General features: G+C 41.3%; 2 protein-coding genes across 2 annotated transcripts; one reads left to right on the top strand and one right to left on the bottom strand.

Annotated features, from left to right (window-relative positions):
• Nucleotides 1–605: 605 nt before the first annotated feature.
• LOC124013618 (C-type mannose receptor 2-like) lies at nt 606–3,250 on the bottom strand. The gene is made up of 4 exons (XM_046327943.1): nt 3,058–3,250; nt 2,321–2,683; nt 2,017–2,123; nt 606–1,874 (listed from the first exon to the last, which is right to left on the bottom strand). The coding sequence occupies exons 1-4, from the start codon at nt 3,239–3,241 to the stop codon at nt 1,785–1,787; spliced, it is 744 nt and encodes a 247-aa protein (XP_046183899.1). The 5' UTR covers nt 3,242–3,250; the 3' UTR covers nt 606–1,784.
• A 6,475-nt stretch (nt 3,251–9,725) lies between these two features.
• LOC124013601 (E3 ubiquitin-protein ligase TRIM39-like) lies at nt 9,726–19,139 on the top strand. The gene is made up of 8 exons (XM_046327918.1): nt 9,726–9,999; nt 12,544–13,121; nt 13,385–13,480; nt 14,595–14,828; nt 15,358–15,505; nt 15,716–15,742; nt 15,915–16,096; nt 17,935–19,139. Exons 1-8 carry the CDS (start codon nt 9,993–9,995, stop codon nt 18,298–18,300), a joined length of 1,638 nt encoding a protein of 545 aa, XP_046183874.1. The 5' UTR covers nt 9,726–9,992; the 3' UTR covers nt 18,301–19,139.
• Nucleotides 19,140–26,983: the final 7,844 nt, after the last annotated feature.

Below are 26,983 nucleotides of genomic sequence, written 5' to 3'. Positions count from 1 at the left end.
TTTTAACAAGGCACACCTCATGAAGCTGGTTGAGAGAATGCCAAAGCTGTTATTAAGGCAAAGGGTGGCTACTTTGAAGAATCTCAAATATAAATTATAATTGTATTTGTTTAACACTTTTTTGGTTACTACATGATTCCCTATGTGTTATTTAATAGTTGTGATGTCTTCACTGAATGAGTAGGTGTGTCCACACTTTTGACTGGTACTGTATATTATACAATATTCTACATGAATGTGACTCACCTATGTGTAATTACACCCAGGTATGCAGAAAAAAACGTGTTCAGTCGATTCCAATACAGGTGTTCATATTTAATATGATTTAGGAGGCGACTTACAGTCATGGGCAAATGGGGTGGTCCCGGGATATTTAACCACACCAACTGAGCTCCCAATCAGGGAACATACTGTCCCCTTAAACCCGCCCACCTCTGCCCTCACTGCTCTGGGTAAGAGTTGCCCTTTAAAGTATGTGTTGACAAAGAAACAAAAACAGTCACAAGTGAAGTAGACATCCTTTATTATAATTTGCTTCCAAATTACAAAGAACAACACTAATTCCAGAAAATGTGTACCTTATTTATGACGTTTTTTTTTAAATTAACGTAATGTCATGATTATAATTAAATAAAACAAGAGGACCAAAATGGAAATAGGTTTTTACACTATGTACATTTTTATTCTCAATGATTTGAAATTAATTCTATTCGTGTTTTTAAATTGTCAATCAAATCAAATGAATAATCTCCCCACAAAAGAAAGTCGAGATATCTTAACACACGTTTATAATACACACTCAAATGATATTTCATACAAAATGTCCGATGATATCTAAAGCCAAAAGGTTATAAGTCACTTATATGATCCGACATCATTTGGAGTTAGATCTCTGTCTTTCTCTTCGTTCTCTTCTTCCCCCTTTTCTCCACCCCCTTTTTCCCTATCTGCCTGTTAATTGTTCATGATCGCAACAGCATATACAGTGATATAATATATGTAATGTAATACATACTCTAGGACAGGGTTCCCCAACTGGTGGCCCAAAGGACGAATTTGTTGTTGTTGTTGTTGTTGGACATAAAAGACTAAAAACACCAGCAAATCAGCTCCAAGTGATTTTAACTTGGGGAATCTGTGCTAAAGTATTCTAACGCAAATAGAAAGATATACATCGAGTGCACAAAACATTAAAAACACCTTCCTAATATTGAGATGCATTTCAAAGTCTGTTTGGACTTAATGGTCGATTTGCTGTCTACAAATGATTTGAAATGATGTTCCGGCCCCCTGACCATCTGCTCAAGAACAAAATCGGCACGTGGCTGAATCTAGTTGATGATCCCTGCTCTAGGAATACATAGATGTTCACAAAATAATGAATCATTTTAAATCATTTAATTAATTAAGGATAGTAACAATCTTAATGTGTGAATGTAAAATATGATATATAACTCAAAATCAGCTAAAATAATATATAGGGGGTGGCAGCGTAACCTAGTGGTTAGAGCGTTGGACTAGTAACCGGAAGGTTGCGAGTTCAAACCCCCGAGCTGACAAGGTACAAATCTGTCGTTCTGCCCCTGAACAGGCAGTTAACCCACTGTTCCCAGGCCGTCATTGAAAATAAGAATACGTTCTTAACTGACTTGCCTGGTTAAATAAAGGTCAAATAAAAAAAAATAGGAGGAGAGTTTTCCTACGAATCAAGAAATATAATAACATTTACAATCCTCTTTTTGTCATAACTGGTTCTCTCTCCATCTTTTGGGAACCCCCTTTTCTTATTTGTGGAAGATCTTCCCATCCGGTTGCTCCTTCCATCTCAGTTTGACGTCATCAGACATCCCCTTCTCCCTCAGCTCCTTCTTTATCTGAGGAACAAAAATACACAGAACACAGTATAATGTGCAATGCTATAATATAATAATGGATTATAATATAGTGCATCATGTTATCTTTTTTATACTTGAAATGTGTCAATAATAGACCCCAAAAAGATGCCACGAGACTCACTTGCTGTAAGATGGCCTCCTGTACGACAGGATCATTCATGTCCATGTTTTGGTCATTCGGGGTCAGTCTCACTCGCACCACCTTCTGTGTCGTCTTCACTGGAGGAACTTAGAAATAAACAGACACGAGAATGAAGCTTTTGTCGTGTTGAACGCAGTGCATGTTATATAGGAAAGTGAGGGGAGGGTTACATTGACCCTAATGCTCAAGACGACAATTAGAAATGCATCATGTATTTTTCTTTTTTTTAATAAGCAATCCAGTTGTTTATCACTTTGTCAGAATAGTTTATACATTAACTCACTGCTGTAGCAAACAAAGGGTTGCCAAGTATTATCACAGGGCCAATCTGTCCATTCGTCTGAAACCGTGTTTCCTTCCTTGAACACTGCTCCACCACATTGAGGTTTACTGTCATTGTTATTGGGTTCTCCCAACTTCCAGTGCCTAAATGAGGAACCACTGCCATCTGACCACTTCCAGGAGTCGCTAAACAGGCCAATCCACACGTCACTATCACCAACCAAGGTCTCAATCTCCTGGTTCTCAGCCTGGTTCCTCACACTGGCCAGGTCTCGGTAGCGATTTCTGCAGTAGTTCTGAGCTTCACCCCAGCTTTTTTTTGTTTCATCTACTAAGATAAATCTCGGACTGTTATTTTTCTCACCTGCAAATAATGGATGGATTTAGAAATCAGGATGAGTGGGTAGTTTCTTACAAATCTACATTTTGCACTTCAAGTAAGGTGGTCATTGTGTGACTCAGTTTGGTCGAGCATGGTGCTTGCCAGGCCAGGGTTGTTCAATTCCCACGAGGGAATAGTATGAACATTCATGCATTTTGGATAAGAGTGTCTGCTAAAATGTTTTTAAAAATGTACTTGACTGGATTACACTGAGGCTGCTCATCAGTGTTTACAGTATGCCTGTTTGAGTGTATATTTGTAAACATGAAAATGACAAGAAAACTGATTAGCATAGTAATAGTCTACTTAAAACTCTAGACGGAGGAATAAGGCAAAGAAAAAATCACATTTCTCACCGGTGCAGCAGATGAAGGAATGTTCCAGCTTGCAATCCTGATTTTTCCACATCCCATTTTTAATGACCACACAGGGTTGTTCCGCAATGTTATCAGGTGCACCGCTCTGCCAGTGTCTAAACTCAGCCTCTCCCTTACCGTAGTAGTCACTGTCTTCAAGAGACCACCCCCAGCTGTTAACCATATCATCATACAGCCCTATCCAGACAGTGCCTATCCAATTATTAACACTAAACCTGTCCATTTTCATCAATCTGTTCATATCCTCAATATTGCCTATGGTGGCCAGGTCAATGTACATATCTCTGCAGTAGGTCTGTGCTTCCTTCCAGGTTTTCCATTTTTCCACAAAGTGGTACTGATAAGGAAGGCATGGAGAAGGCAAATACAACCCTGGGAATAAAAGTCATTTAGTACATACATATCTAGTCCTTACATGGTCACATACCTTCTATCCAACAACACAGAAATATAACATACTGTACAGACACACATTTACTGTACTTACCTGTAAGAAATAGTAAGAGATGGTTTCTCCACCCCATCGTTTGGCTGACTAATGGAATATAAAAGGGATTAATCAATTAAATATAATAATAATAATGATATAGTACATATTTATTATATATTTAGCATCTATTTCTTCATCATCAGTGATTGCTAACAAGGGCTAACATCTACCGTTTTTCTTTCATCTCTTTGGTGAAATTTTCTCAAGTAGGAATTCAATTTTCACAACTCTGAAAACCAATCATCAAAGTGGTTCATGTTTTAAAACTCTAAAGACAATTTCCATTGAGTACAACAAATTCACATTCCTTTGTTAACTGAACCAAATCACTCTTTCACTGTTTTCACAATGCAATTCTCACACTACATTATAGTCATTGTTGTCACTTCTTAATCCAACTGCTCAAAACGGATAACTACTACAACTAGTTTGAGAATTGCTAAATTCAGTCAAATATATACAGTATTTTAGATAATAAATATATCAATTAAAATCAATTTACTTTGGAAGGTAAAACATCTTTACCAAAAGATGTGAGGAATGAGTACCTTCGTCAGCCACTGTGCATCAATATATAGGACAAGGTGGAAAGAGTCACGATACGCTAACATTTTATACAGAGAATCCAATTACGAAAACTTGGCTCTCACACTTCAATTCAACGTATATTGCGACAATATCAATTAAGAAGATCGGTGTTTAACTTAAAATGAAAGATTTTCGGTCAGAAATAGTTTTTTTTAATGTCAACTTGTTTGCACTCAAATTTGTACTCAAATCATAACGCATCCAGAGATAACAAAACAATTAAGATTGGTTTAAAATTTCAGAGAACTATCCATTTTCACCCCCTAGAGTCGATTGACCAACCTGTGCATCAATCTAAGTTACACAAATCCGTCAGTTTATGCTAGAGAACAGTATTTGTTGTATTGGATGCATCTCAATCCACTGCATCTGCCAGTGTCACACTTCCACATCTGCCAGTGTCACACTTCCACATCTGCCAGTGTCACACTTCCACATCTGCCAGTGTCACACTTCCACATCTGCCAGTGTCACACTTCCACATCTGCCAGTGTCACACTTCCACATCTGCCAGTGTCACACTTCCACATCTGCCAGTGTCACACTTCCACATCTGCCAGTGAAAGGTGGCATTGCAGGAGCAGTGTTTGTCAGACCATGAGACATCCTGAAAAATCAATCTTCTCACGAAAACGTCTGTAGCATCCGAATAGTTTGACCTACAAACTCTATGGAAAGTGGAGCTTCTCATTGAACATTATGGTGTTCTATTTTTACGCTAGGGTCCCCACAAGTGTCACGGGACTCTCTGAATGTAACTGGTACAGGTAAAAAAAAAAAAATGAAAGTATGAAGGTAGTTGTGCCTAGCCAAAAAAAGGGGGTTAAATGTATACGTAAAAAATACAATTGAAAAAAAGTATATACAAATGGAAATTATTCAGACCCCTTGACTTTTTCCACCATTTTTTACTTTATAACTTTATTCTAAAATGTATTCAATTGTTTTTTCCCCCCCATCAATCTACAAACAATACCCCATAATGACAAAGCAAAAACAGTTTTTATCATTTTTTTCCGATGTAAAAAAACTGAAATATCACATTTACATAACTAATCAGACCCTTTTCTCAGTACTTTGTTGAAGCACCTTTAGCAGCGATTACAGCATTGGCTTGGCTGTGTGTTGAGGATCAGGTTTTCATCAAGGATCTCTGTGCTTTGCTCCATTCATCTTTTCCTCGATCCTGACTATTTTCCCAGTCCCCGCTGCTGAAAAACATCCCCACAGCATGATGCTGCAACCACCATGCTTCACTGTAGGGATGGTGCCAAGTTTCCTCCAGACTTGACATTCAGGCTAAAGAGTTCAATCTTGGTTTCATCAGACCAGATAATCTTGTTTCCCTACCCCCTCCCTCAAAGTGTTAGACTCTAAGGAATTAAATACTGGCACCTATTTTAGTCCAATTCAAACACTGAGTAAGACTCATAAAAATGAATGACATTGGGGTAAAATTTCAGAAAACTATCTCTTCAATACATTCACTGCAAAGAAAGGTCAAATCTATTATAAATCTATAAAAACATTTAAAACATTTTATTGGTCCATATTTACAAAAAACATAAACTGATTAATTACTCAGTTTGGATAATTCAGTTTATATTCAGAAATTTGAATTAAAGGATATTAACCTGTTGAGTGGGTCTGGCCTGGTCTCTCTCTGGTCTGTGGACTGATGTCTCCCTCTTGTTGTGTGTCTGGTGCCGTCTCTGTCAGTGGTTGTCTCTCCTCCATGCAGAGGTCCTTTAGAGGGCTGAGATGCAAAGTAACCCTCCCAACAACGAGTTACAGTGTCTTTCCACTTCGACAGGTGAAACAAAATGGCCGCCGCTGCCGTGACTCTAAGTCATCCATTAGAGACTCCTAATGACTGGTCATTTCCCTAGCCTCGCTCACCATGTTAATCGAATTGCATTGCTTACCATGGTAATAGGCACTCCCTATATTAGCCTGTCAAATACCAGTGGTCAATGATGAATATGGCTACAAAGGCACTTGGGTTGGAACCTGGGTGACCTGTGTTCACCAGATGACTGTGTTAGCCCTCTGAGCTAAAGCCTATAGCATAGGAATTAGGTTGCCAACATGGGGCGTTGAGTGTAATTTTTAGCACTTTGTGACAAGTGATGTAAAAAGAGCTTTATATAATACATTTGATTGAAAAACATGTTTCTACTGTGCTCCAGGATGATGTTACACCTAGGTACAGATCTATGATTAGCTTCACCTCCCTCATTCCTTACCTTTAACATTAGTGGGGGAAATTCAGAACTGTCCCTGGTTCAGCATCTATGTGCAACTTCCCCCTAAACCTTCCACTGCCCCCCCCCAGCTGAGACTCAGGATGGAGCCCGTTAGAGGTCCAAGTGCACCAGGTCCAAACCTTCATGAAATTGTCACACAGGCACAGAACCATTATGGTCCTGAGGGGCTGCGAAGAAAAGGGGATGAATGAGAGAGACTGGTGTAGGGTGAAGTTTCCCCTAGACACTGATCTCGGGTCAGTTCCTCATTTTCCCTACTAATGGTTATGTTTGGGATGGGGGAGGGGAAGCTGATCCTAGACTTGCAACTAGCAGAAACTTCACCCCAGAGCGAAAGAGACTGAAGAGAAAGGGGAGAAAGTGAGGGGGGAAGAGGAAGATGAGTAAAGGCAGAGATCTGGGCCTTTTCTCGTTTGGGCAAAAGTCCATCCTCTGTCCTCTCTCCTCCGTCCTTTCTCCTCCAAGGCCCGGAAACCGATAAGTGGTCAAGTGGTTCAGAAGCATGTCAATTCGTTAGTAGGCAAACGGAAGAAGGTCCTCCCCTCCTCAATAGCCTCCTTTTAGCGAGGAAGCACAAGTGTATCATACCACGGAAGAGTTTTGACATCTGCCACACCCCCTTTGATGTTGCATTGCTAGATGACAAAAAGCATGCACGCAATTCTTTTCAATATCCTACTTACAGTGCCTTCAGAAAGTATTCATACTCCTTGTCTTATTCCACATTTTTCTGTGTTGTATCGCCTGCATTCAAACCGGATCAAATTGTTTTGTTTTCATCACCCATCTACACATAATACTCCATAACGACAAAGTGAAAATATGTTTTTATAAAAAAAATCACTAATCTATTGAAAATTAAGTACAGAAATATCAATACAAGTCAATTCAGGTTACAACTGTGAGTCTTTCTGGGCAAGACTCTAAGAGATTAACACACCTGGAATGTACCATATTTGCCTTTATTCTCTTAAAATTCTTCAAGCTTTTTCAAGTTGGTTGTTGATCCATTTGCAGATGTTCAGGCCCAATTTAAGTCAAAACTGCAACTCGGCCTCTCAGGAACATTCACTGTCTTCTTGGTAAGCAACTCCAGTGTATATTTGGCCTTGTGTTTTAGGTTATTGTCCTTCTGAAAGGTGAATTTGTCTCCCAGTGTCTGTTGGAAAGCAGACTGAACCAGGTTTTCCTCTAGGATTTTGCCTGTGCTTAGCTCTGTTCCATTTCTTTTTATCATACCCATAACATGATGCAGCCACCACCATGCTTGAAAATATGAAGAGTGGTACTCAGTAATGTGTTGTGTTGGATTTGCCCCAAACACAATGCTTTGTATTCAGGAAATGAAGTTCATTTCTTTGTCACATTATTTGCAGTTTTACTTTAGTGCCTTATTACAAACAGGATGTAATGTTTTTGAAAAATTGAATTCTGTACAAGCTTCCTTCTTTTCATTCTGTCATTTAGGTTAGTATTGTAGAGTAACTAAAATGTTGTTAATCCATCCTTAGTTTTCTCCTATCACAGCCATTAAACTCTGTAACTGTTTTAGAGTCACCATTGGCCTCATGGTGAAATCCCTGAGCCGTTTCCTTTCTCTCTGCCAACTGAGTTAGAAAGGACTTCAGTATCTTTGTAATGACTGGGTGTATTGATACACCATCCAAAGTGTAATTAATAACTTCACCATGCTCAAAGGAATATTCAATGTCTGCTTTTACATTTTCTACCTGTCTACCAATCGGTGCCTTTCTTTGAGAGCAATGAAAATCTCCCTGGTCTTTGTGGTTGAATCTGTGTTTGAAATTCATTGCTCGAGTGAGGAACCTTACAGATAATTGTATGTGTGGGGTACAGAGATGAGGTAGTCATTCAAAAATAATTTTAAACACTATTACTTCACACAGAGTGATTCCATGCAACTTCTTATGTGACTTGTTAAGCAAATTGTTACTCCTGAACTTATTTAGGCCATAACAAAAGGGTTGAATACTTACTGACTCAAGACATTTCAGCTTTCCATTTGTCAATCATTTGTAAAAATTTATAAACACATAATTCCAGTTTGACATTATGGGGTATTGTGTGTAGGCCAGTGACACAACATCTCAATTACATCCATTTTAAATTCAGGTTGTAACACAACAAAATGTGGAAAAAGTCAAGAGGTGTGAATACCTTCTGAAGGCACTCTATTCTTTTATTCATAAAATGTCTTGCACAACTATCTTCATTTGTTTTCTATCACTTTACACATTTATTTTGGGATTCACCCCTGTAAACATAATTTGCTTCATGATGCACGAATGGAGAAGGAGCTTCTTGTTTCTTACAAGCGCATTTTCGACCACATTCCCTTTCCTCGCCGCTTCTCCTCGATTACCTTTGACCTTTTTTAATAAAAGAAGGCGAGGGAGGACACATTAGGGAGGTTGCAGGAGTTGATCAAATCTAATTGAGAGAAGGCCCTGGTTGGATTGAGGATGGGATACTCGTATCAGGAAATGAACAAGAGGGTATGGAGGAACCAGCCCTGACAGACACAGATATATTGATACTACCCCCTCGAGGTTGCTGTTGAGATGAGCAGCTCTCTTCAGTCATTCTAAATAATATGCTAGTATTGATATTGAAAGAGATCCAATTGCCTGGGTTGTCTGAGTTCCCATTTGTCAGTAAGAGCTGGAGTGGGAGGGACTTAATAGATGCAGGCAGCTCAGGTGCTGCTGTCCAGTCATGACACAGTCACACTGATTCCACATGACCTCATAGTCACACCCATAGCCTAGTTAGTGAACACACCTTGGACTATTGTACTTATCATTTGATTTATGATTCGTTAGTGCCTAGAGTTCTGCAATTGTGTTACTGTAATGAACTTCAGTTTGTCAGTGTTATGTTACTCTGACCTCCCTGCTTGGTTGTTTGTGTGTGCATGTGCGTGCCTATGTTTGTTCAGCTTTAATTTGGTAATGCAGCATTCCACATGTCAGGTGGTCAGATGCCCATTTAGGTGAGTCATCATGGCTGGAAAACGTTGCCACATGGACTGAATAGGGACGCCCCTAACACACACACACACACACACAAATAAGTCATTGCATTGTAAAGTGAATGCGTCTACGCAAAACAAATAACCACGATTGTGTTTTGTGGTGAATGCTATCGCATTAAGGCAGGTTTTAAACAGAGAGAGAGACAGACAGACAGACAGACAGACAGACAGACAGACAGACAGACAGACAGACAGACAGACAGACAGACAGACAGACAGACAGACAGACAGACAGACAGACAGACAGACAGACAGACAGACAGACAGACAGACAGACAGACAGACAGACAGACAGACAGACAGACAGACATGCACCACTGAGGCGCATGAGCGGGAGGGGTTAACTGACCTGTGAATAACTGCATTGATACCTTATGACATTTACCTGATTTACAGCTAGCCTTACAAAGTCTACCTGCCACACTCACAAGTCACCTGTCCCGGTGTGCGTTAGAAGAGATCTTCAGGGCTGGCTGCTGCTAACTGCAGAGAGCTGAAGTAGGTACCCAACACAATGAAGAGTAAGTATCGATATTTAACATTCAAGAAAAATTGACAGTGTAACACATACTGTTATGTTGACAGCTACAGTGCAAGGGACCTTATGATCTATTGGAGGGACAGTAGTTATATGCTTGTACTGTCATTATGTGTCAGAGAAGACATACCGTACCAGTCAAAAGTTTGGACACACCTACTCATTCAAGGGTTTTTCTTTATTTTTACTATTTTCTACATTGTAGAATAATAGTGAAGACATCAAAACTATGAAATAACACATATGGAATTTGTAGTAACCAAAAATGTGTTAAACAAATCAAAATATATTTTAGATTTTAGATTCTTCAAAGTAGTCACCCTTTGCCTTGATGACAGCTTTGCACACTCTTGGCATTCTCTCAACCAGATTCATGAGGAATGCTATCCCAACAGTATTGAAGGAGTTCCCACATATGCTGAGCCCATGTTGGCTGCTTTTCCTTTATTCTGTGGTCCAACTCATCCCAAACCATCTCAATTGGGTTGAGGTCGGGTGATTGTGGAAGCCAGGTCATCTGATGCACCACTCCATCACTCTATTTCTTGGTCAAATAGCCCTTACACAGCCTGGAGGTGTGTTGGGTCATTGTCCTGTTGAAAAACAAATGATAGTCCCACTAAGCGCAAACCAGATGTGATGGCGTATTGATGCAGAATGCTGTGGTAGCCATGCTGGTCAAGTGTGCCTTAAATTCTAAATAAATCCCTGTCAGTTTCACCAGCAAAGCACCCCCACACCATCACACCTCCTCCTCCATGCTTCACAGTGAGAACCACACATGCTGAGATCATCCATTCACCTACTCTGCATCTCACAAAGACACGGTGGTTGGAACAAAAAATCTCAAATTTGGACCAGACCAAAGGACAGATTTCCGACCGGTCTAATGTCCAATGCTCATGTTTCTTATATCTCATGTTGATTGGCCCAAGCAAGTCTCTTCTTATTGGTGTCCCTTAGTAGTGGTTCCTTTGTACAAATTCGACCATGAAGGCCTGATTCACACAGTCTCCTCTGAACAGATGATGTTGAGATGTGTCTATTACTTGAACTCTGTGAAGCATTTATTTGGGATGAATTTCTGAGGCTGGTAACTCTAATAAACGTATCCTTTGCAGCAGAGGCAACTCTGGGTCTTCCTTTCCTGGGGCGGTCCTCATGAGAGCCAGTTACATCATAGCGCTTGATGGTTTTTGCGACTGCACTTGAAGAAACTTTCAAAGTTCTTAAAATGTCCCAGATTGACTGACCTTCATGTCTTAAAGTAATGATGAACTGTCATTTCTCTTTGTTTATTTGAGATGTTCTTGCCATAATGTGGTCTTGGTCTTTTACCAAATAGGGTTATTTTCTGTATACCACCCCTACCTTGTCACAACACAACTGACTACCTCATGAAGCTGGTTGAGAGAATGCCAAGAGTGTGCAAAGCTGTTATCGAGGCAAAGGGCGACTACTTTGAAGAATCTCAAATATATTTTATATTTAGATTTATTTATTACTTTTTTGGTTACTACATGATTCCACATGTGTTATTTAACAGTTGTGATGTCTTCACTGTTATTATACAATGTAGAAAATAGTACAAATAAAGAAAACCCCTTGAATGAGTAGCTGTGTCCAAACTTTTGACTGGTGCTGTACAGTATGACATTAAAAAGGCACTGTCACGTTATACTATTTCAATGGTGAGAAATATACTGAACAAAAATATAAAAGCAACAATGCAACAATTTCAATTATTTTCCTCACTTACAGTTCATACAAGGAAATCAATGGACATAAATGAATTAAGCTCTAATCTATGGATTTCACAAGGCTGGGCAGGGGCACAGCCAATAAGAAAAATAAATCCCCCCACAAAAGGTCTTTATTTACAGACAGAAATAGGTCCTGGGGTGATGTAGTTACACGTGGTCAGCAGTTGTGAGGCCAGTTGGACGTACTGCTAAATTCTCTAAAGCAACATTGGAGACTGCTTAAGGTAGAAAGAGTAACATTTAAAAAAAAATTAACAGCTCTGGTGGAAATTCCTGCAGTCTTTGGCATTGTGTTGTGTGACAAAACTGCACATTTTAGAGTGGCATTTTATTGATCCCAGCACAAGGTGCATCTGTGTAATGATCATGCTGTTGAATGAGCTTCTTGTTATGACACACCTGTCAGGTGGATGGATTATCTTGGCAAAGGATAAATGCTCACTAACAGGGATATAAACAAATTTGTGCATACAATTGGAGAGAAATACGCTTTTTGTGCGTATGTAACATTCCTGGTATCTTTAATTTCAGCTCATGAAACATGGAACAAACACTTTACATGTTGCGTTGATATTTTTGTTCAGTATAGTCATTGGTCATCCACTCAACACTGTCTTCCTCTCTCAGTGATCATTATGGACTGTATAATGTCAAACTGTCTGTGTCCTAAATGTCTCCCTATTTCCTAGGGCTCTGGTCATAAGTAGTGCACTACATAGGAAGTAGTTTGCGACGTACACTATATGTTCCTCTTTTCTCTCCAGGGATGGCTTCCCCTACTAGTCTGTTATCAGAGAATCAGTTCCAGTGTTCTGTCTGTCTGGATGTGTTCACTGACCCAGTCACGACCCCATGTGGCCACACCTTCTGCATGGGCTGTATCAGAGGGCTCTGGAAGATCAGTTATGGCTGTAAGTGCCCAACCTGTGGGAATACCTTCACAGTTAGGCCCCAAATTAGCATCAACGTTGCATTCAAAGAAATCACCGATCAATTCAAGAGGATTCAAGTTGGCGTCTCAAACCTAACTGTGGCTAAGCCTGGTGAGGTGGCCTGCGATGTCTGTACCGGAGGGACGATCAAGGCCCTCAAGTCCTGCTTGGTGTGTCTGACCTCTTACTGCGAGCCTCACCTGGAGCCTCACAAGAGAGTTGCTACGCTGAAGGTCCACAAACTGATTGACCCTGTGGAGAAGTTGGAAGACAGGATGTGTAAGAAGCACGAGAAGCTCCTGGAGTCGTTCTGTAAGACCGACCAGATGTGTGTCTGTCAGTTCTGCACCGAGACGTGCCACAAGACTCACCACACAGTTGCTATAGAGGAGGAGTGTGGGGAAAAGAAGGTACTGTAGGCATTGGGGGATGAATGTTGATACACAATAGTGATTAACTTTTTCGTGATCAATTATTATTATTATTTTTTTTTTTTAAAGGACTAGAATCAATAGGGCCCAAACTCTGATATTGGGTATAACCCCAGTTTGGAAAAATCTACTCCTGCCAGCTCATCTTGACCCAGATCTTCACTCAGAATTGCAACAATTACTTCCAGACTAGTACTACTACACCTTCTTCTTAGATGGTTTGCCTGTCCTTCTTTCTGTAGGCTCAGATAAAGAAGATGGAGTCAGGAGTTCAGCAGATGATCCATGTCAGACAGAAGAAGGTGGAGGAGATCAAACATTCAATGGAACTCAGTAGGGTAAGTTCTGCAAACAATCACAGATGGATGCGCGATCAATACGGCAGGGTTGAATTATTGTCCAAATGTATTTAAACTAAAAGGTGCAACCCTGTAGTTGTAAGCTGAACATGTCTGTCTTTGTGGGGTAACATAGGGTCAGTGGTATAAAATACTTAAGTAAAAACACATGACTATTTTTTTATATATTTTTTTACAACTTTTACTTTTACATTCCCAAAGGAAAGATGATAGTTTTTACTCAATACATCTTTCCCGGCACCCAAAAGCACTCGTTACATTTTGAATGCTTAGCAGGACAGAAACATGGTCAAATTCACATACCAATCAAGAGAACATCCCTGGTCATCTCTACTGCCTGATCTGGCGGACTCACCAAACACCAACGCTTCATTTGTAAATGATGTCTGAGTGTTGGAGATAGCCCCTGGTTATCCATAAAATAAATAAAAAAACAAATCAAATAAAAATGGTGCCGTTTGGTTTGATACATATAAAGGAATTTAAAATGATGTGTAAGTTTACTTTTGATACATAGTCTTTCCTGCAGTCAGATGACCTAGTGGACTCATGGGTGGAATGTTATTAATAGTTTTCATAATTTCATAATTAATAAACATTATTTTAAAGATCCTGCCCGAAAATACGATGTTTCTATTTCACACAGTTTTGCTATTTTTCAGTGTTCTGTGATGTATATAAAGTGTAATATTTGGATGCAAACTCAAACTTGAATACATTTCAACTCTATATCTCACATGGTACAGGTGTCTTCTTTTGTGTAAGCCCATAACCGTGTGTGTGAGGTGTATACTTTTGTTCCAAAATAGATTTGTTTAATCTACTAAGAAACACTCTGTGTGACCCTGATTTAGCCCACTTCAGTAAATTAAGTATATTTTAGCAATTACATTTACTTTTGATACTTTTGATACTTAATTATATTTCAAACCAAAGCCTTGTAGAATTGTACTGGGTGACTTTCCATTTTACTTAAATCAATTTCTATTAAGGTATCTTTACTTTTACCCAAGTATGACAATTGGATACTTTTTCCACCACTGCACAGGGTTCAAGTCTCAGGCCAACTTTTTTCGAAATGTATTTCATTTAGATAACTTCTAAGAAAGAGATGGAAGATGGTGCACAGATCTTCACCGCTCTGGTGAAATCCATCGAGAGAAGCCAGGCCGAGCTCAATGAGGGGATCGAGGAGAAGCAGTCAGCAGCAGAGAGGCGAGCTGAAAGGCTCGTCAAAGAGCTGGAGCAGGAAATCACTGAGTTACAGAGGAGAAGCACTGAGCTGGAGCAGCTATCAATCACTGAGGACCACCTCCACCTCTTACAGGTTAGTGTCCCTCTATCTGGTCAATATGGACAATTGAACTTATACATTGATTTTAAGACTTGACTAATCAATAGACCAGGGGTCCCCAACTACATTCAGTCACGGTGGTCGGGGGACCGGAACATAACTATAAATCATTTGTATATTGTAAATTGACTGCAAGAAGCCCAAACAGACATAGCACTTGACAAAAACATAATAATTTCAAACCTTGATGACTTTGATTAAATTGGTATACGATCACATAATGTCTCTATTTATGTGTGGGAATATTTGGGGAGAGATTCACTTCATTGCAATCACTTGGAGCTGATTTCCTGGTGAATTACAGTCTTTTAGGTACAACAATGAACATTTTTATCAAATAAAATCCTCCGAAAACTTGGGTGACCAAATAAATCCTACACAGGCAGAATTTGGCCCCCGGGATGCAAGATTGGGAACCCTGCAATAGGCCGACTAAACAATCACAAGACAAGACATCATTCTCCAGAAAGATGGACGTGTTTCTTTTTTTGTCCTGTCTTAGAGTTTGCCATCTCTGTGCACCACTCCACCCACCAAGGACTGGTCTGAGATCAGTGTTGACTCTGACATGTGTGTGGGGAATGTGAGGAGAGCTCTATCTCAACTAGAGGACACACTTAAGAATGAGTTAGAGACCCTGAAAGAGAGAGGTAAATTAAACGCATTCTACTTTTTTTAGGACTTGCGGGGAAACCTATGCATATGCACAGATACAGTATCAATGAAGTGGGAAATTATACTAATCAAGCACATGACTATAATATTATACTGAATGTTACTTTCATGATGAGAGTAATATGTAGTTCTGGTAATGTATTCCTGTAACAACTGAGAATATTTCATTTTCTATTGTGCCCCAGAATTGAAGAGGATCCAGAAGTATGCAGGTATAATTTCCCTATTACTATTTTCATAATGACTCTCACCCTCTTCATCATTCTCACTATTTTCATACTGCTCCATGCCTGCAACTCTGAGGTGCTATGACTGCTTCTAAAAGGCAATATAACACTTCATAAAGCATTTACGAGAATTTCCATGCTCTCTGTATCTCAACAGTGGACGTGACTTTGGACCCAGACACCGCACACCCCAACATCGTCCTGTCCTCTGACTGCAAGCAGGCACGGCGCGGTGACATGTTGCAGATTCTCCCTGACAACCCCCAGCGCTTCGACCCGGTGCTTTGTATCTTGGGGAAGAGAGGTTTCTCCATTGGGAGGTTCTACTTTGAGGTTCAGGTAGACAAACATTGGGCGAATCCTAACTTCCACTGATATTAGATCAGTTTCTGCAGTTTTTCTTTGCCTAAACCCTGTGTTGGGGAAGCTACTCTGAAGATGTAGTTTACCAAGCTAACCCTGTGTTGGGGAAGCTACTCTGAAGATGTAGTTTACCAAGCTACCAATTACTTCACAATAGAAGAAGTTAAGCTACCCTAAAGCTACCATTATGAAAAATATAGTTTAGTTAAATAAAGTTACTTTGAATAAGTAGTTCACTACATCTAAACTATCATATCTAAATCTGAAACGTCATAGACTACAAATTGCAAGAACATATCACACTGGAGTCAGCCTACAAAACAAAAAAACTGTTTGAAGTGATAATTTGGCATGTCTGACATTCTTTCCTATGTAGCCGATGTGAAATGGCTAGCTAGTTAGCGGACGTGTGCAGAGTGTCCCTGGTTCGCCCCCAGATCGGGGCGAGGGGACGGACGTAAAGTCTATACTGTTACACCTACTTCATCCATATTTTCATTTATTTTTACAAAAAAGTAGGGTGTAGTTCAGTGGAGGCTCCTCAGAGAAGGAAGGGGAGGACCATCCTCCTCAGTGAATTTCATAAAAATAAAAATAGTGAAAAATAAAAGTAATCATTTTTAGATAAAACTACACTAAATATGTTCACATACCAACAAATCATTTATAAAAATACACTGTTTAGCAATGAAGGTCCATAGTAGCCTCAACAGCACTCTGTAGGGTAGCACAATGGACAGCTAGTTTCCGGCCTCTTCTAGGATACATTGACTTCAATACAAAACCTAGGAGGCTCGTGGAACTCTTCCAAGTCAAGGAAAACTTTTGTTTTTATTAATTTATTTCCAGCGGGGCTCCCCGGTATGACTGCTAAACTGATTGCTAACTGTACACCGCACTGCACGATTGTATCAGGTTTACTAACGCATTAGTTCTAGTAGCTATGTTTACTTGACGTTAGCTAATATGTTTGTAGCGTTAGCTGTTATGAAAGTTTGCCTTGGAAAGTATTTTTTGCTTGGTCACAGACAACTGATGTATTGAACATTGAAGTCCATAGGCGAGGGGAAAAGGTGAGAGGAGGAAAGCGTGTAGATGCAAAAAGGAATTATACAATTATTAAAGGGATCATGCTGTCTGTATGTGGCTGCTATGAAAGCGAACTGTTTGCGTGTGATCAGGGGGGTATTTATTCCACAGATTCTGTTGAAAAACATTTCTTAAGCAGAAGCAAACAGAACGAAACAGGGATAAACATGCCTGAATTTGTCCAATAGAAACTCTTGTTTGCAACTGTTGGAGTAATGATAATGATTACACCCTAGATCAGCTAGATGAAGGCAAGAGTGTGCAAGGCGGTATTGAATGTGTCAGTCTGTCCACTTGGTAAAGTTTCATTCATAGGCTAGGTTGTAGCAACTTCATGATGGGTGTAGAGATATTTCGGTTATCATGTAGTAGCCTAAGACTATACATTGAGCTGGGTAAGTGGAATATGAATGACAGTCATCCAATATGCTGTAATAGAAATAAGACCACGCTCATAACTAAAATTACCGTCCTCCCTTATCTTAAACGGCACCAACCGCCACTGGTGTAGTTCCAGTAGTTAGCTACACCGCTACATGGCAAAAAGTTATTCATTACTGAAAACACTACCTAGATTTAAATTTAGTTCAACTACCACCAAGCTACTGCAAATTTGGTTTGATTACTTGTTGAACTACACATAGTTCACTACCCAACACTAAACCTAAGCCTAAACTTAACCCTAACTCTAGCCCTAGCACTAATCCTATTTTTGGTCTTCACAGGTGGGGGACAAGACCTACTGGGATCTGGGCGTGGTCAGAGGGTCCGTCAACCGGAAGGGGATGATAACTTCGACCCCAGAGAACGGCTACTGGACCATTAGGCTCAGAGGAGGGGAAGAGTACCGGGCCCTTGCATCCCCCTCCATTCTCCTCTCCCTGGGGGAGAAACCCCAGAAGGTTGGGGTGTTTGTGGATTATGAGGAAGGGTTAGTGTCCTTTTACGATGTGGAGGCCAAGGCTCATATCTATTCTTTCACTGGATACTCCTTCACTGAAAGGCTCTATCCATTCCTCAGCCCTAGTGTTAGTGATGATGGTAAAAACTCAGCCCCATTGGTCATCTCCCCTGTCAATCATGAAGGTTAGGTTTCTGATTTGCCTCTAACCATTCCTCAATTCCAGTAGGTGTGTTCAGCAGGACACAACGTTTTGGAACTTTCAGATAGAAATATGCAATGTAGAACACACGTGCTTCTCTGACATGTAGAATAACGGTTCACGTCAGCTCTATTTATGGCATTTCAATCCGCAACATTCAACCATGTTTGGTTATTTAATGTGGCACAAACGACACAATACGAATGCAGCCATTGTAAAAACATATTTGACTTGTATTTTACCTGGTTGACTGAAAACACATTCTCATTTACAACAGTGACCTGGGGAATAGTTACAAGGGAGAGAAGGTCGGAATGAAATGAGACAATTGGAAGCTGGGGATAATTAGGTGGCCATGATGGTATGAGGGCCAGATTGGACATCGGGGTTAACACCCCTACTCTTACAAGTGCCATGGGATCTTTAGTGAATACAGAGAGTCAGGACACACATTTAACGTCCATCCAAAAGACAGCACCCTACACATGGCAATGTCCCAATCACTGCCCTGGGGAATTGGGATCATTTTTTGGACCAGAGGAAAGAGTGCCTCCTACTGGACCTCTACCACCACTTACAGCAGCATCTTTGCTCTCCCATTCAGGGATAAAATAACCTTGTATTTAAAGACAAACAAGTCGCTTAAATGCTTTGATTGACATTGCACTTAATCTTGACCAGTTGTCTACAAATTCTAATAAATGTATTGTTTTAGATTTTTCAATTAAACTGTCTCTGATAAAAGTTTGCATCAATACTTGTCACATTACTTATTACGCCCTATGTATTATAATACTCAATGGGAATAAACATTTTGAATGTGCTCATTTACTGTAATGTCATGCTTTTCCTTCCATCTGAGTGTAACTTACTATTTTGCATCCACCCAGAACCAGAGTTTCCATGTGTTTTGCATAGGCCTACTGGTGCTGAGAGCTCAGATGCATGCAGAGACCTCAGAGGACATTGTCTGCATCCCAAATTACACCATATTCCCTTTATGGTGCACCACTTTTCACTGGGGCTCTGGTCAAAAGTAGTGCACTATTTACTGTAGGAAAGAGGGTGCTATTTGGGACTTGATCATTTGCTAAATGAACCACATACTTTTTTAAAGGGCCAATCTTGGATTCAAACAACAACAAACACTTGTTTATTGTAAATGCCTCAAATGATAGTGTTCTTCCACGTCTTACCAGTCAGTGAACCATACCAGGAATGCTCAAAAAAAATTACATTCTCAGGTTCCAATTCCAATATTTATATATGCTCCTATTCTAACAGTTTACTATAGGGTTCTCAAAATTTTTGCGTCCGGGGACACCTTTCGTGTTGGCAAATTCATCAGGGATCCCCTTCATAATCAGAACACCACTCGAGTGCGATAAAAATAGCCTACAAGGAGTTGTACTATGACGTCTTCAGTACATGTCTGTACGAACCAAGTCTCTGGCCCGGAGAAAGAACATTTATAAGGCCCACCTCTTGGCATCGGAGAGAACAATTAGCAGTTGTCAAGCTAATTACCTGCAATTCAAGGGGAAGAGATATGTTTTGTTACTGCAGCTTATTACATTATATTGTATTACACACTTTGCACTTATTTAATGGAGCCCTTGGCTTAAAGTCGTTTAATCTGTTGTTAGTAATATTGATTTTAAAAAATGAAATGCACATTTTTTGTTATGTATTTTTTTATATAACTACAGACTCCCAGCAATAACTGGGTCGGACCCCCCACTTTGAGCAAACCGAGGCTAGTAGACCCTACAACTCTAACGGCCCACAGAAAGAGATACCTATTGCATTTTGAAGGTCAGGTTCAACTTGTGGACTGGAGAATATTTCTTAGAAACAGCATGTTTACTCAATAAAGGAAAACATGATTTGGTTGACATAGTCACAGTGATCTAGCCCTAACCCTAACCTTAACCTTTACCCTAACGTAACCTTAGCAAGCAGTTGCTTATCAACATATAGTTTGTTGATAGTACTACAGATTAAAAAACAGGACTATCCAAGTAAAGTGTGACCTGCATTTCCCCCACTAATGGTTAGGATTGAGGAAGGGGAAGCTGATCCTAGATCTGTGTCTAGGGGTAACTTCAAGGAGCCTAACACACATACTCACACACAGGTGACTGAGTAAAGGGGAAGGAGGCCATGTCACCTATATGTCTAATGTTTGCATCTTTCCATTTCATCCCAAATGGCACCCTATTCCATAAGTAGTGCATTTACTTATGACTAGGGCTCTGATCAAAGGAAGTGCACCATGTAGGGTGCTAGGGTGCCATTTGGGACACAGCCTCCAGGTCAGAGAGAGAAAAGACCCAACTGTAAAGGAGGAGGGACAGATAAAGAAAGAGGGAGAGAGAGGGTGCGGCAGTGTATCTCTGGGGTTGTCTTTGCATCATACACAGAATTGCATTTCTCCACAGGGCTGTGCACCCTCTATTCCTGCCTCACCCATGAGTACAACTATGTTAACAACCCTAAGAACTGGACTGAGGCACAGAGCTACTGCAAAGAGAAGTACACTGAGCCGGTCACCACATTGAAGACATGAACCGGCTGTTCAACACTGATAATGGATCAGTCTAGATACGCTGGAGAAGGGAGACACCATGGTGTGGCAGTGGTCTCTGGCAGACAAACATTACTACAGGGATGGATTAAGCAGTATTTTCCATTAGCGCCGGTTGTTGGCAATGTAATTTAACTCTAATTAGCACCATGTAATTTAATTCTGCATTTAGACGAGGTACGCAAAAACTGTCACACCAGTCGTTATTGAGGGCCAAGAAAGCAAGAAAGATGGTGGCGGCACAAGCACTGTATGCGCTGCTATGGTCATTTCAGTAAACAAACAGTGCAAATCAACATCCGGTAGATAACAACACAGCAGACAGCAAAAGACATGATCATTGACGTTCGTTCTCTCATTGAAAACAATGACATCCGGTTTGCTGTCTATCGTCTACCCGGTTCCGTCTAAACACAGCATACGCGGTAAAGAGTCGAAAATCACTTAGCCGAATTATTGTTTCCTGGCACATTCATTTATTTTATTTTGGATCCACCAATCAGTGCCCTTCTTTGCGAGGCATTTAAAAAATCTGCATGGTCTTTGTGGTTAAATCTGTGCTTGAAATTCCGTGCTCGACTGAGGGACCTTACAGATAATTGTATGTGTGGTGTTCAGAGCTGAGGTAGTTATCCAAAAATCATGTTAATATTGCATGCAACTTATTACAGGACTTGCTAAGAACATTTTTACTCCTGAACGTATTTATTTAGGCTTGCTATAACAAATGGGTTGAATACTTATTGACTCAAGACATTTCTGCTTTTCATTTTTTGTTATCTGTAAAATTTTCTAAAAACATAATTCCACTTTGGCATTATGGGGTTTAGGCCAGAAACAAAATATCTCAATTGAATCCATTTTAAATTCAGGCTGTAACACAACAACATGTGGAAAAAGTCAAGGAGTATGAATACTTTCTGAAGGCACTATATTTCTCTGGGAGTGAGTGGATATATAGCATTTAGCAAAAAAACATTATTATTTGTGTGTAATAGATTTTCACCAAATGCATGCCATGTATTAGATACATCATGCCATGATTAGATAGCAAAAAAATCTAAAATCTCTTCTATAATTTATTTTAACAATAAAAGCTAATTTACCAACATTTCTGAAAATGGACATATAGCATTTTGGATTTAAACTCTTCATATGTATGATCCATATAAATCATGTTTGAAATTAATTATAAACGTGTTTGTACAGTACTAATTCAATACATTTGAGTTAAACCTTGTAACTCTGGGCAGTGAAATAATTTCCACTTCTGTGTGATGATGTCATGGCCCCTGGTAGTGGGACTGTGAAGGTTTGGGCCTGATGTACCTTGACCTCTCACCTGCTGCATCCTCAGTCTCAGCTGGGAGGGACAGTGGAAACACTGAGCTTTTCCGGTCTGTCATTCAAAGCCACATGTTGGCAGCCTAATGCCTAGGCTTTAGCTCAGTGGTTCTCAACCCTCTCCTTGGGGACCCTCAAGCATTTAAACATTTCTGAACTACCTTATAAAGGGCTTGAGGATACGTTGGAAAGTTGATTCAGGTGTGCTAGCTCTGGAAAAAAATAAAAACCATGGAATGGCTGGGGGTCCCTGAGGAGAGGTCTGAGCATCACTGATTTAGCTCATAGGTCTAACAGTTGTCTGGTGAACACAAGTGACCCAGGTTCAATCCCAGTTGGTCACCTTGGTCACATTCATCACTGGCCATTGGGATTTGCTAGGCTAATGAAGGGAGTGCCTATTACCACGGTGAGCGAGGCTATGGAAATGACCGGTCATTAGGAGTCGCTAATGGATGACTTGGAGTTTCACCTGTGGAAGTCTGCTTATGGGCATTTTCACGGTAATGGAATTATGCTTTGAATCTGATTTTTCACTTTGGAATGTATGCCAAACAAAAACCATTGATTTCTAACTGCTTTGAACAATTTACACATTTATTGGAAGAACTGTGCAGATGCAAAGTTTGTTAACAGAATTAGGGTAAAATCTCGACCACATTTTCCAAAAACTCCAACTTGAGATTCAAAGATGTCTGCAGAAAGAATGGGGTGTCAGTTATGACATGACACCTTGAGTTTGAAAATATTTGTTTTGGTTATTGAACAACAGTAGGTGAAGCGGATTTACATCAGGTAACCAAATTACATCATGGGTCCATGATCTGTACTATACAGAAATGCATAATTATGTTTATAAATATCATTCTCTTCATGGTGATGTACGTTTACATTTGATTCATGAGCAGAGGTCCAAGAGTCCAGAGACGGCAGAGTGGAGAGGTTGGGTTGTAGAGTTTGAGCATAGTCTGAAGGTAGCATAGTCAGCATAGTCAGTTCCTCTTGCTTCTCTATAGGCAAGCACCATGGTCTTGTAGTGGATGAGAGCTTTGACTGGAAGCCAGTGGAGTGTGCAGAGGAGTGGGGTGACATGGGAGAACTTGGGAAGGTTGAAACCCAGATAGGCTGCAGTGTTTGAGATAAATTGTAGGGGTTTGATGGCACAAGCGGGGAGCCCAGCCAACAGTGAGTTGCAGTAGTCCAGACGGGACTACTCCTGGATTAGGACCTGCACCACTTCCTGTGTGAGATAGGGTTGTACTCTACAGATGTTGTAGAGCATGAGCCTGCAGGAGCGAGTCAATGCTTTGATATTAGCAGAGAACAGGGTGTTGTCCAGGGTCACACCAGGGATCTTTGCACTCTGGGAGGGTGACACTGGAGTTGTCAACCGTGATGGAGAGGTCTTTGAGCAGACAGGCCTTCCTTGGGAGGAAGAGCAGTGCCGTCTTGTCGAGGTTAAGCTTGAGGTGATGGGCCGACACCCAAGCTGAGATATCTGCCAGGCACGCAGAGATGCGTGTTGCCACCTGTGTGTCAGAAGGGGGAAGGTGAAACGTAGTTGAGTGTCATCCACATAGCAATGACAGGAGAGAACATATGAGGATATGATGTGGCTGAGTGACTTGGTGTATAGAGATAAGAGAGCCTAGAACCAAGCCTTGGAGGACACCAGCAGGAACATGGTGCAGACAGATCCTCTCCACGTCAACTGGTAGGAGCGGCCTGCCAGGTAGGATGCAATTCAAGAGTGTGCAGAGCCTGAGACGCCCAGCCCTGAGAGGGTGAAGAGGAGGATCTCATGGTTCACGGTGTCGAAGATAGATCTAGGAGGATGGGAACAGAGGAGAGACGAGTCAGATTTGGCAGTGAGGAGAGCCTATGTGACACAGAAAAGAGCAGTCTCTGTTGAGTGACCCATCTTGAAGCCTAGTTCGAGTCAAGGAGATTGTTCTGAGAGAGATAATGAGAGAGTTGATGAGAGATAGCACACACAAGTGTTTTGGAAAGAAAAGAAAGGGATACAGGTCTATAGTTTGACGTCAGATGAGTCGAGTGTTGGTTTCTTGAAGAGGGGAGCAACTCGGGCCATTTTGAAGTCAGAGGGGACGCAGCCAGTGGTCAGGAATGAGTTGATGAGGAAATTAAGGAATGGGAAAAGGTCTCCAGAGATGGTCTGGACAAGGGAGGAGGGGATGGGGCCAAGTGGGTAGGTTGTCGAGCGGTCCGACCTCACTAGTCACAGGATTTCTTCTGGAGATAGGAGAGAAAGAGGTCAAGGCGTAGTGTAGTACTGTTTGAGTGGAACCAGTGGACTCAAACGGCTGAGTGAATGAGGAGCGAATGTCATCAACTTTCTTTTCAAAGTGGTTGACAAAGTCGTCTGCAGAGAGGGGGGTGGAGGATCAGGGAGGGAAGGATAGAGGCAGAAGCTTGACGTTTAGAAAGTGGCTTTAGCTGTGGATACAGAGGAAGAGAATGTAGGGAGCGGAACGTGAAAGGACAATAGGTCTTCCGGAAGTTTAGTTTTCCTCAATTTTCGCTCAGCTGCTCGCATACCTGTTTTGTAAGCTCACAATGAGTCACTCAGGAGCGGAAGGCCAAGCCGGTTGTGAGGAAAGGGGACGGTACGAGTCATAGGATGCGGAAAGGGAGGAGAGTAGGGTCAAAGATGCAGAATCAGGACACAAGAGGGAGAAGGATTTAGCAGAAGTGACAAATTATAGGACAGAAGAGGAGAGAGTAGTGGGAGAGAGAGCGAAGATTGTTAGGGTTGGGTTGGAGGAAAGGGAGAAAGAAAAGTAGTGATCAGAGACCTGGAGGGGGGTTGCAGTGAGATTAGTAGGCGAACAGCCCTGACCTTAGAGAACCTTTATTCTCGATCATTATAATGATCGTGACGGAAGATCCCACCACAACTGGACCAAGCAGCGTGCCCGGGAGGAGATGGCATCCTGGTCTTTGGAGGAGGTCAAGGAGAGAATATCCTGGACTTGGGAGAAAGTCTTGGCAAGATATGAAAGCCTGCCGGGGAAAGAGACAACAGAAGAGAAGGGAGGACGGTGACGACGCCGGGGTTCGCAGCCACAGAGTAAGCCCAAAAGACGTGACACCAGGAGGAGCGTGACACCAGTCCGGTGTCATATGCACCAGTTTCACGCATCTTCACGCGTCCCCAGTCCGGTATGTCCTGTGCCTGCTCCTCGTACTCTCCCGGAAGTGCGTGTCCCCAGGCCGGTACAACCTGTGCTAGCTCCCTGCAGTTGCCGTGCGAAGATTGTCACCTGTCCAGGACACGTTGTGCCAGCTCTACGCACCCGGCCTCCAGTGTGTGTCCCCAACCCGGTACGCCCTGTGCCAGCTCCATGCACCAGGCTTCCAGTGCGTCTCCCCAGCCTGGTACGTCCTGTGCCAGCTCCACGCACCAGGCCTCCTTCAACGGTCTGCAGTCCAGAGCCTCCAGTGACAGTCTGCAGTCCAGAGCCTCCAGCGACTATCTGCCGTCCGGAGCCTCCAGCGATGGTTTCCAGTCCGGAGCCTCCAGCGACTGTTCCCAGTCCGGAGCCTCCAGTGATGATTCACGGCTCGGAGCCTCCAGTGAGGATCCATGGGCCGGAGCCTCCAGTGATGATCAGGCCCCGGAGCCTCCAGTGATGATCCAGGGCCTGGAGTCTCCAGTGATGATCCATGGATGCTCTGGACGAGGAGTAGTGGTTGATCCGAGCCTTCTGACCTTTCTGACTAAATTAGAAATGTGTAATATCTGAAAATGTAGCTAGCTAGACTCTCTTACCTGTATACATGGATAGACGCTTCTCCATCTCTGTCACGGACGCCATGGTTTCACAAAGTTTGAAGATGTAATCCGGAGACAGGTCTTTTATACAACAGCCTTCTGTGTGTTCTCTTTTCGACTCTGTCTGCTTAATTTCAATCAAATGCCAGAATTTTCTCCATCTCCTTAGCTATCATACACTAAGTCCACTGATTTCAAAACCCTGTCCTCCAGACAGCAGAGAGCAACACTTATGCAGTTCTACTATGTGATATATTTTTGAAAAAAAGCTGTGGTAGAAAGGATTACCTACACATACTGAACCAGCTCATGTTACAGACAGAAGCATGGTACATGGCAGACCAATCCAAAGTCATCTCTCGGCATGTCCAACCCACTCATTATCTCAACCAATCATGGCTAGCGGGAAGGTTGCTGCCTTTTTCAAGTATTTTTTAATGGTGAAAACTATCTTCCCCAAACTTGAAACTCACACATATATGTTTTGAAAAGGTTTGTAATCACAACTAAAGTGGCTAAATAACTTCTTAAAATTAAGCACATTAACCCGCTTTACAACTGGTGTAGAGCCTAATTGGTATACATAGGCAGCGTGTGAGTTTCAAGTTTGGGGAAGATAATCTTCACCATAAAAATGCACCTTTATAATAAAAGCATTCCATGCATAATTACATTTGCAGTCACTTTAAAAAATCGTGTTTTTCACTAATGGAACATTCACGCTTATAGCCTGCTGCCGTGTCCGCATTGCTGCACTAATAAAGTGAAGAAATAGCCTAATAGTTTATCAACATTTTAAGCTAAACGTTCTCATCTGTTACGTCAGGCTCATTGCTTAAAACAGTTTTTTTATGCTAGTGTTTGTATTAATTTGAGATCTATCGTATCCCACCATTGTTCTAGACTATGTTTGGAATATTTATTTTTTCGCACAGAATAGAATA

Source organism: Oncorhynchus gorbuscha, linkage group LG25 (assembly GCF_021184085.1).
Source record: "Oncorhynchus gorbuscha isolate QuinsamMale2020 ecotype Even-year linkage group LG25, OgorEven_v1.0, whole genome shotgun sequence".
Classification (NCBI taxonomy): Eukaryota; Metazoa; Chordata; class Actinopteri; order Salmoniformes; family Salmonidae; genus Oncorhynchus; species Oncorhynchus gorbuscha.
Note: the sequence above shows the minus strand (reverse complement) of the source record. Positions and strands in the feature narration are given on the sequence as shown.

Bases quoted from the DNA above. Each gene is read 5' to 3' on its own strand.
- LOC124013618 (XM_046327943.1), bottom strand. From the start codon at position 3,241: ATGGTTAACAGCTGGGGGTGGTCTCTTGAAGACAGTGACTACTACGGT. The intron at 2,684-3,057 runs GTGAGAAATGTG...CATTATTTGCAG, and splicing joins TTCCTTCATCTGCTGCACCG to GTGAGAAAAATAACAGTCCG. The intron at 1,875-2,016 runs GTGAGTCTCGTG...TTTGTTCCTCAG, and splicing joins AGGAGGCCATCTTACAGCAA to ATAAAGAAGGAGCTGAGGGA.
- LOC124013601 (XM_046327918.1), top strand. The intron at 13,122-13,384 runs GTACTGTAGGCA...TTCTTTCTGTAG, and splicing joins AGGAGTGTGGGGAAAAGAAG to GCTCAGATAAAGAAGATGGA. The intron at 13,481-14,594 runs GTAAGTTCTGCA...TATTTCATTTAG, and splicing joins ATTCAATGGAACTCAGTAGG to ATAACTTCTAAGAAAGAGAT.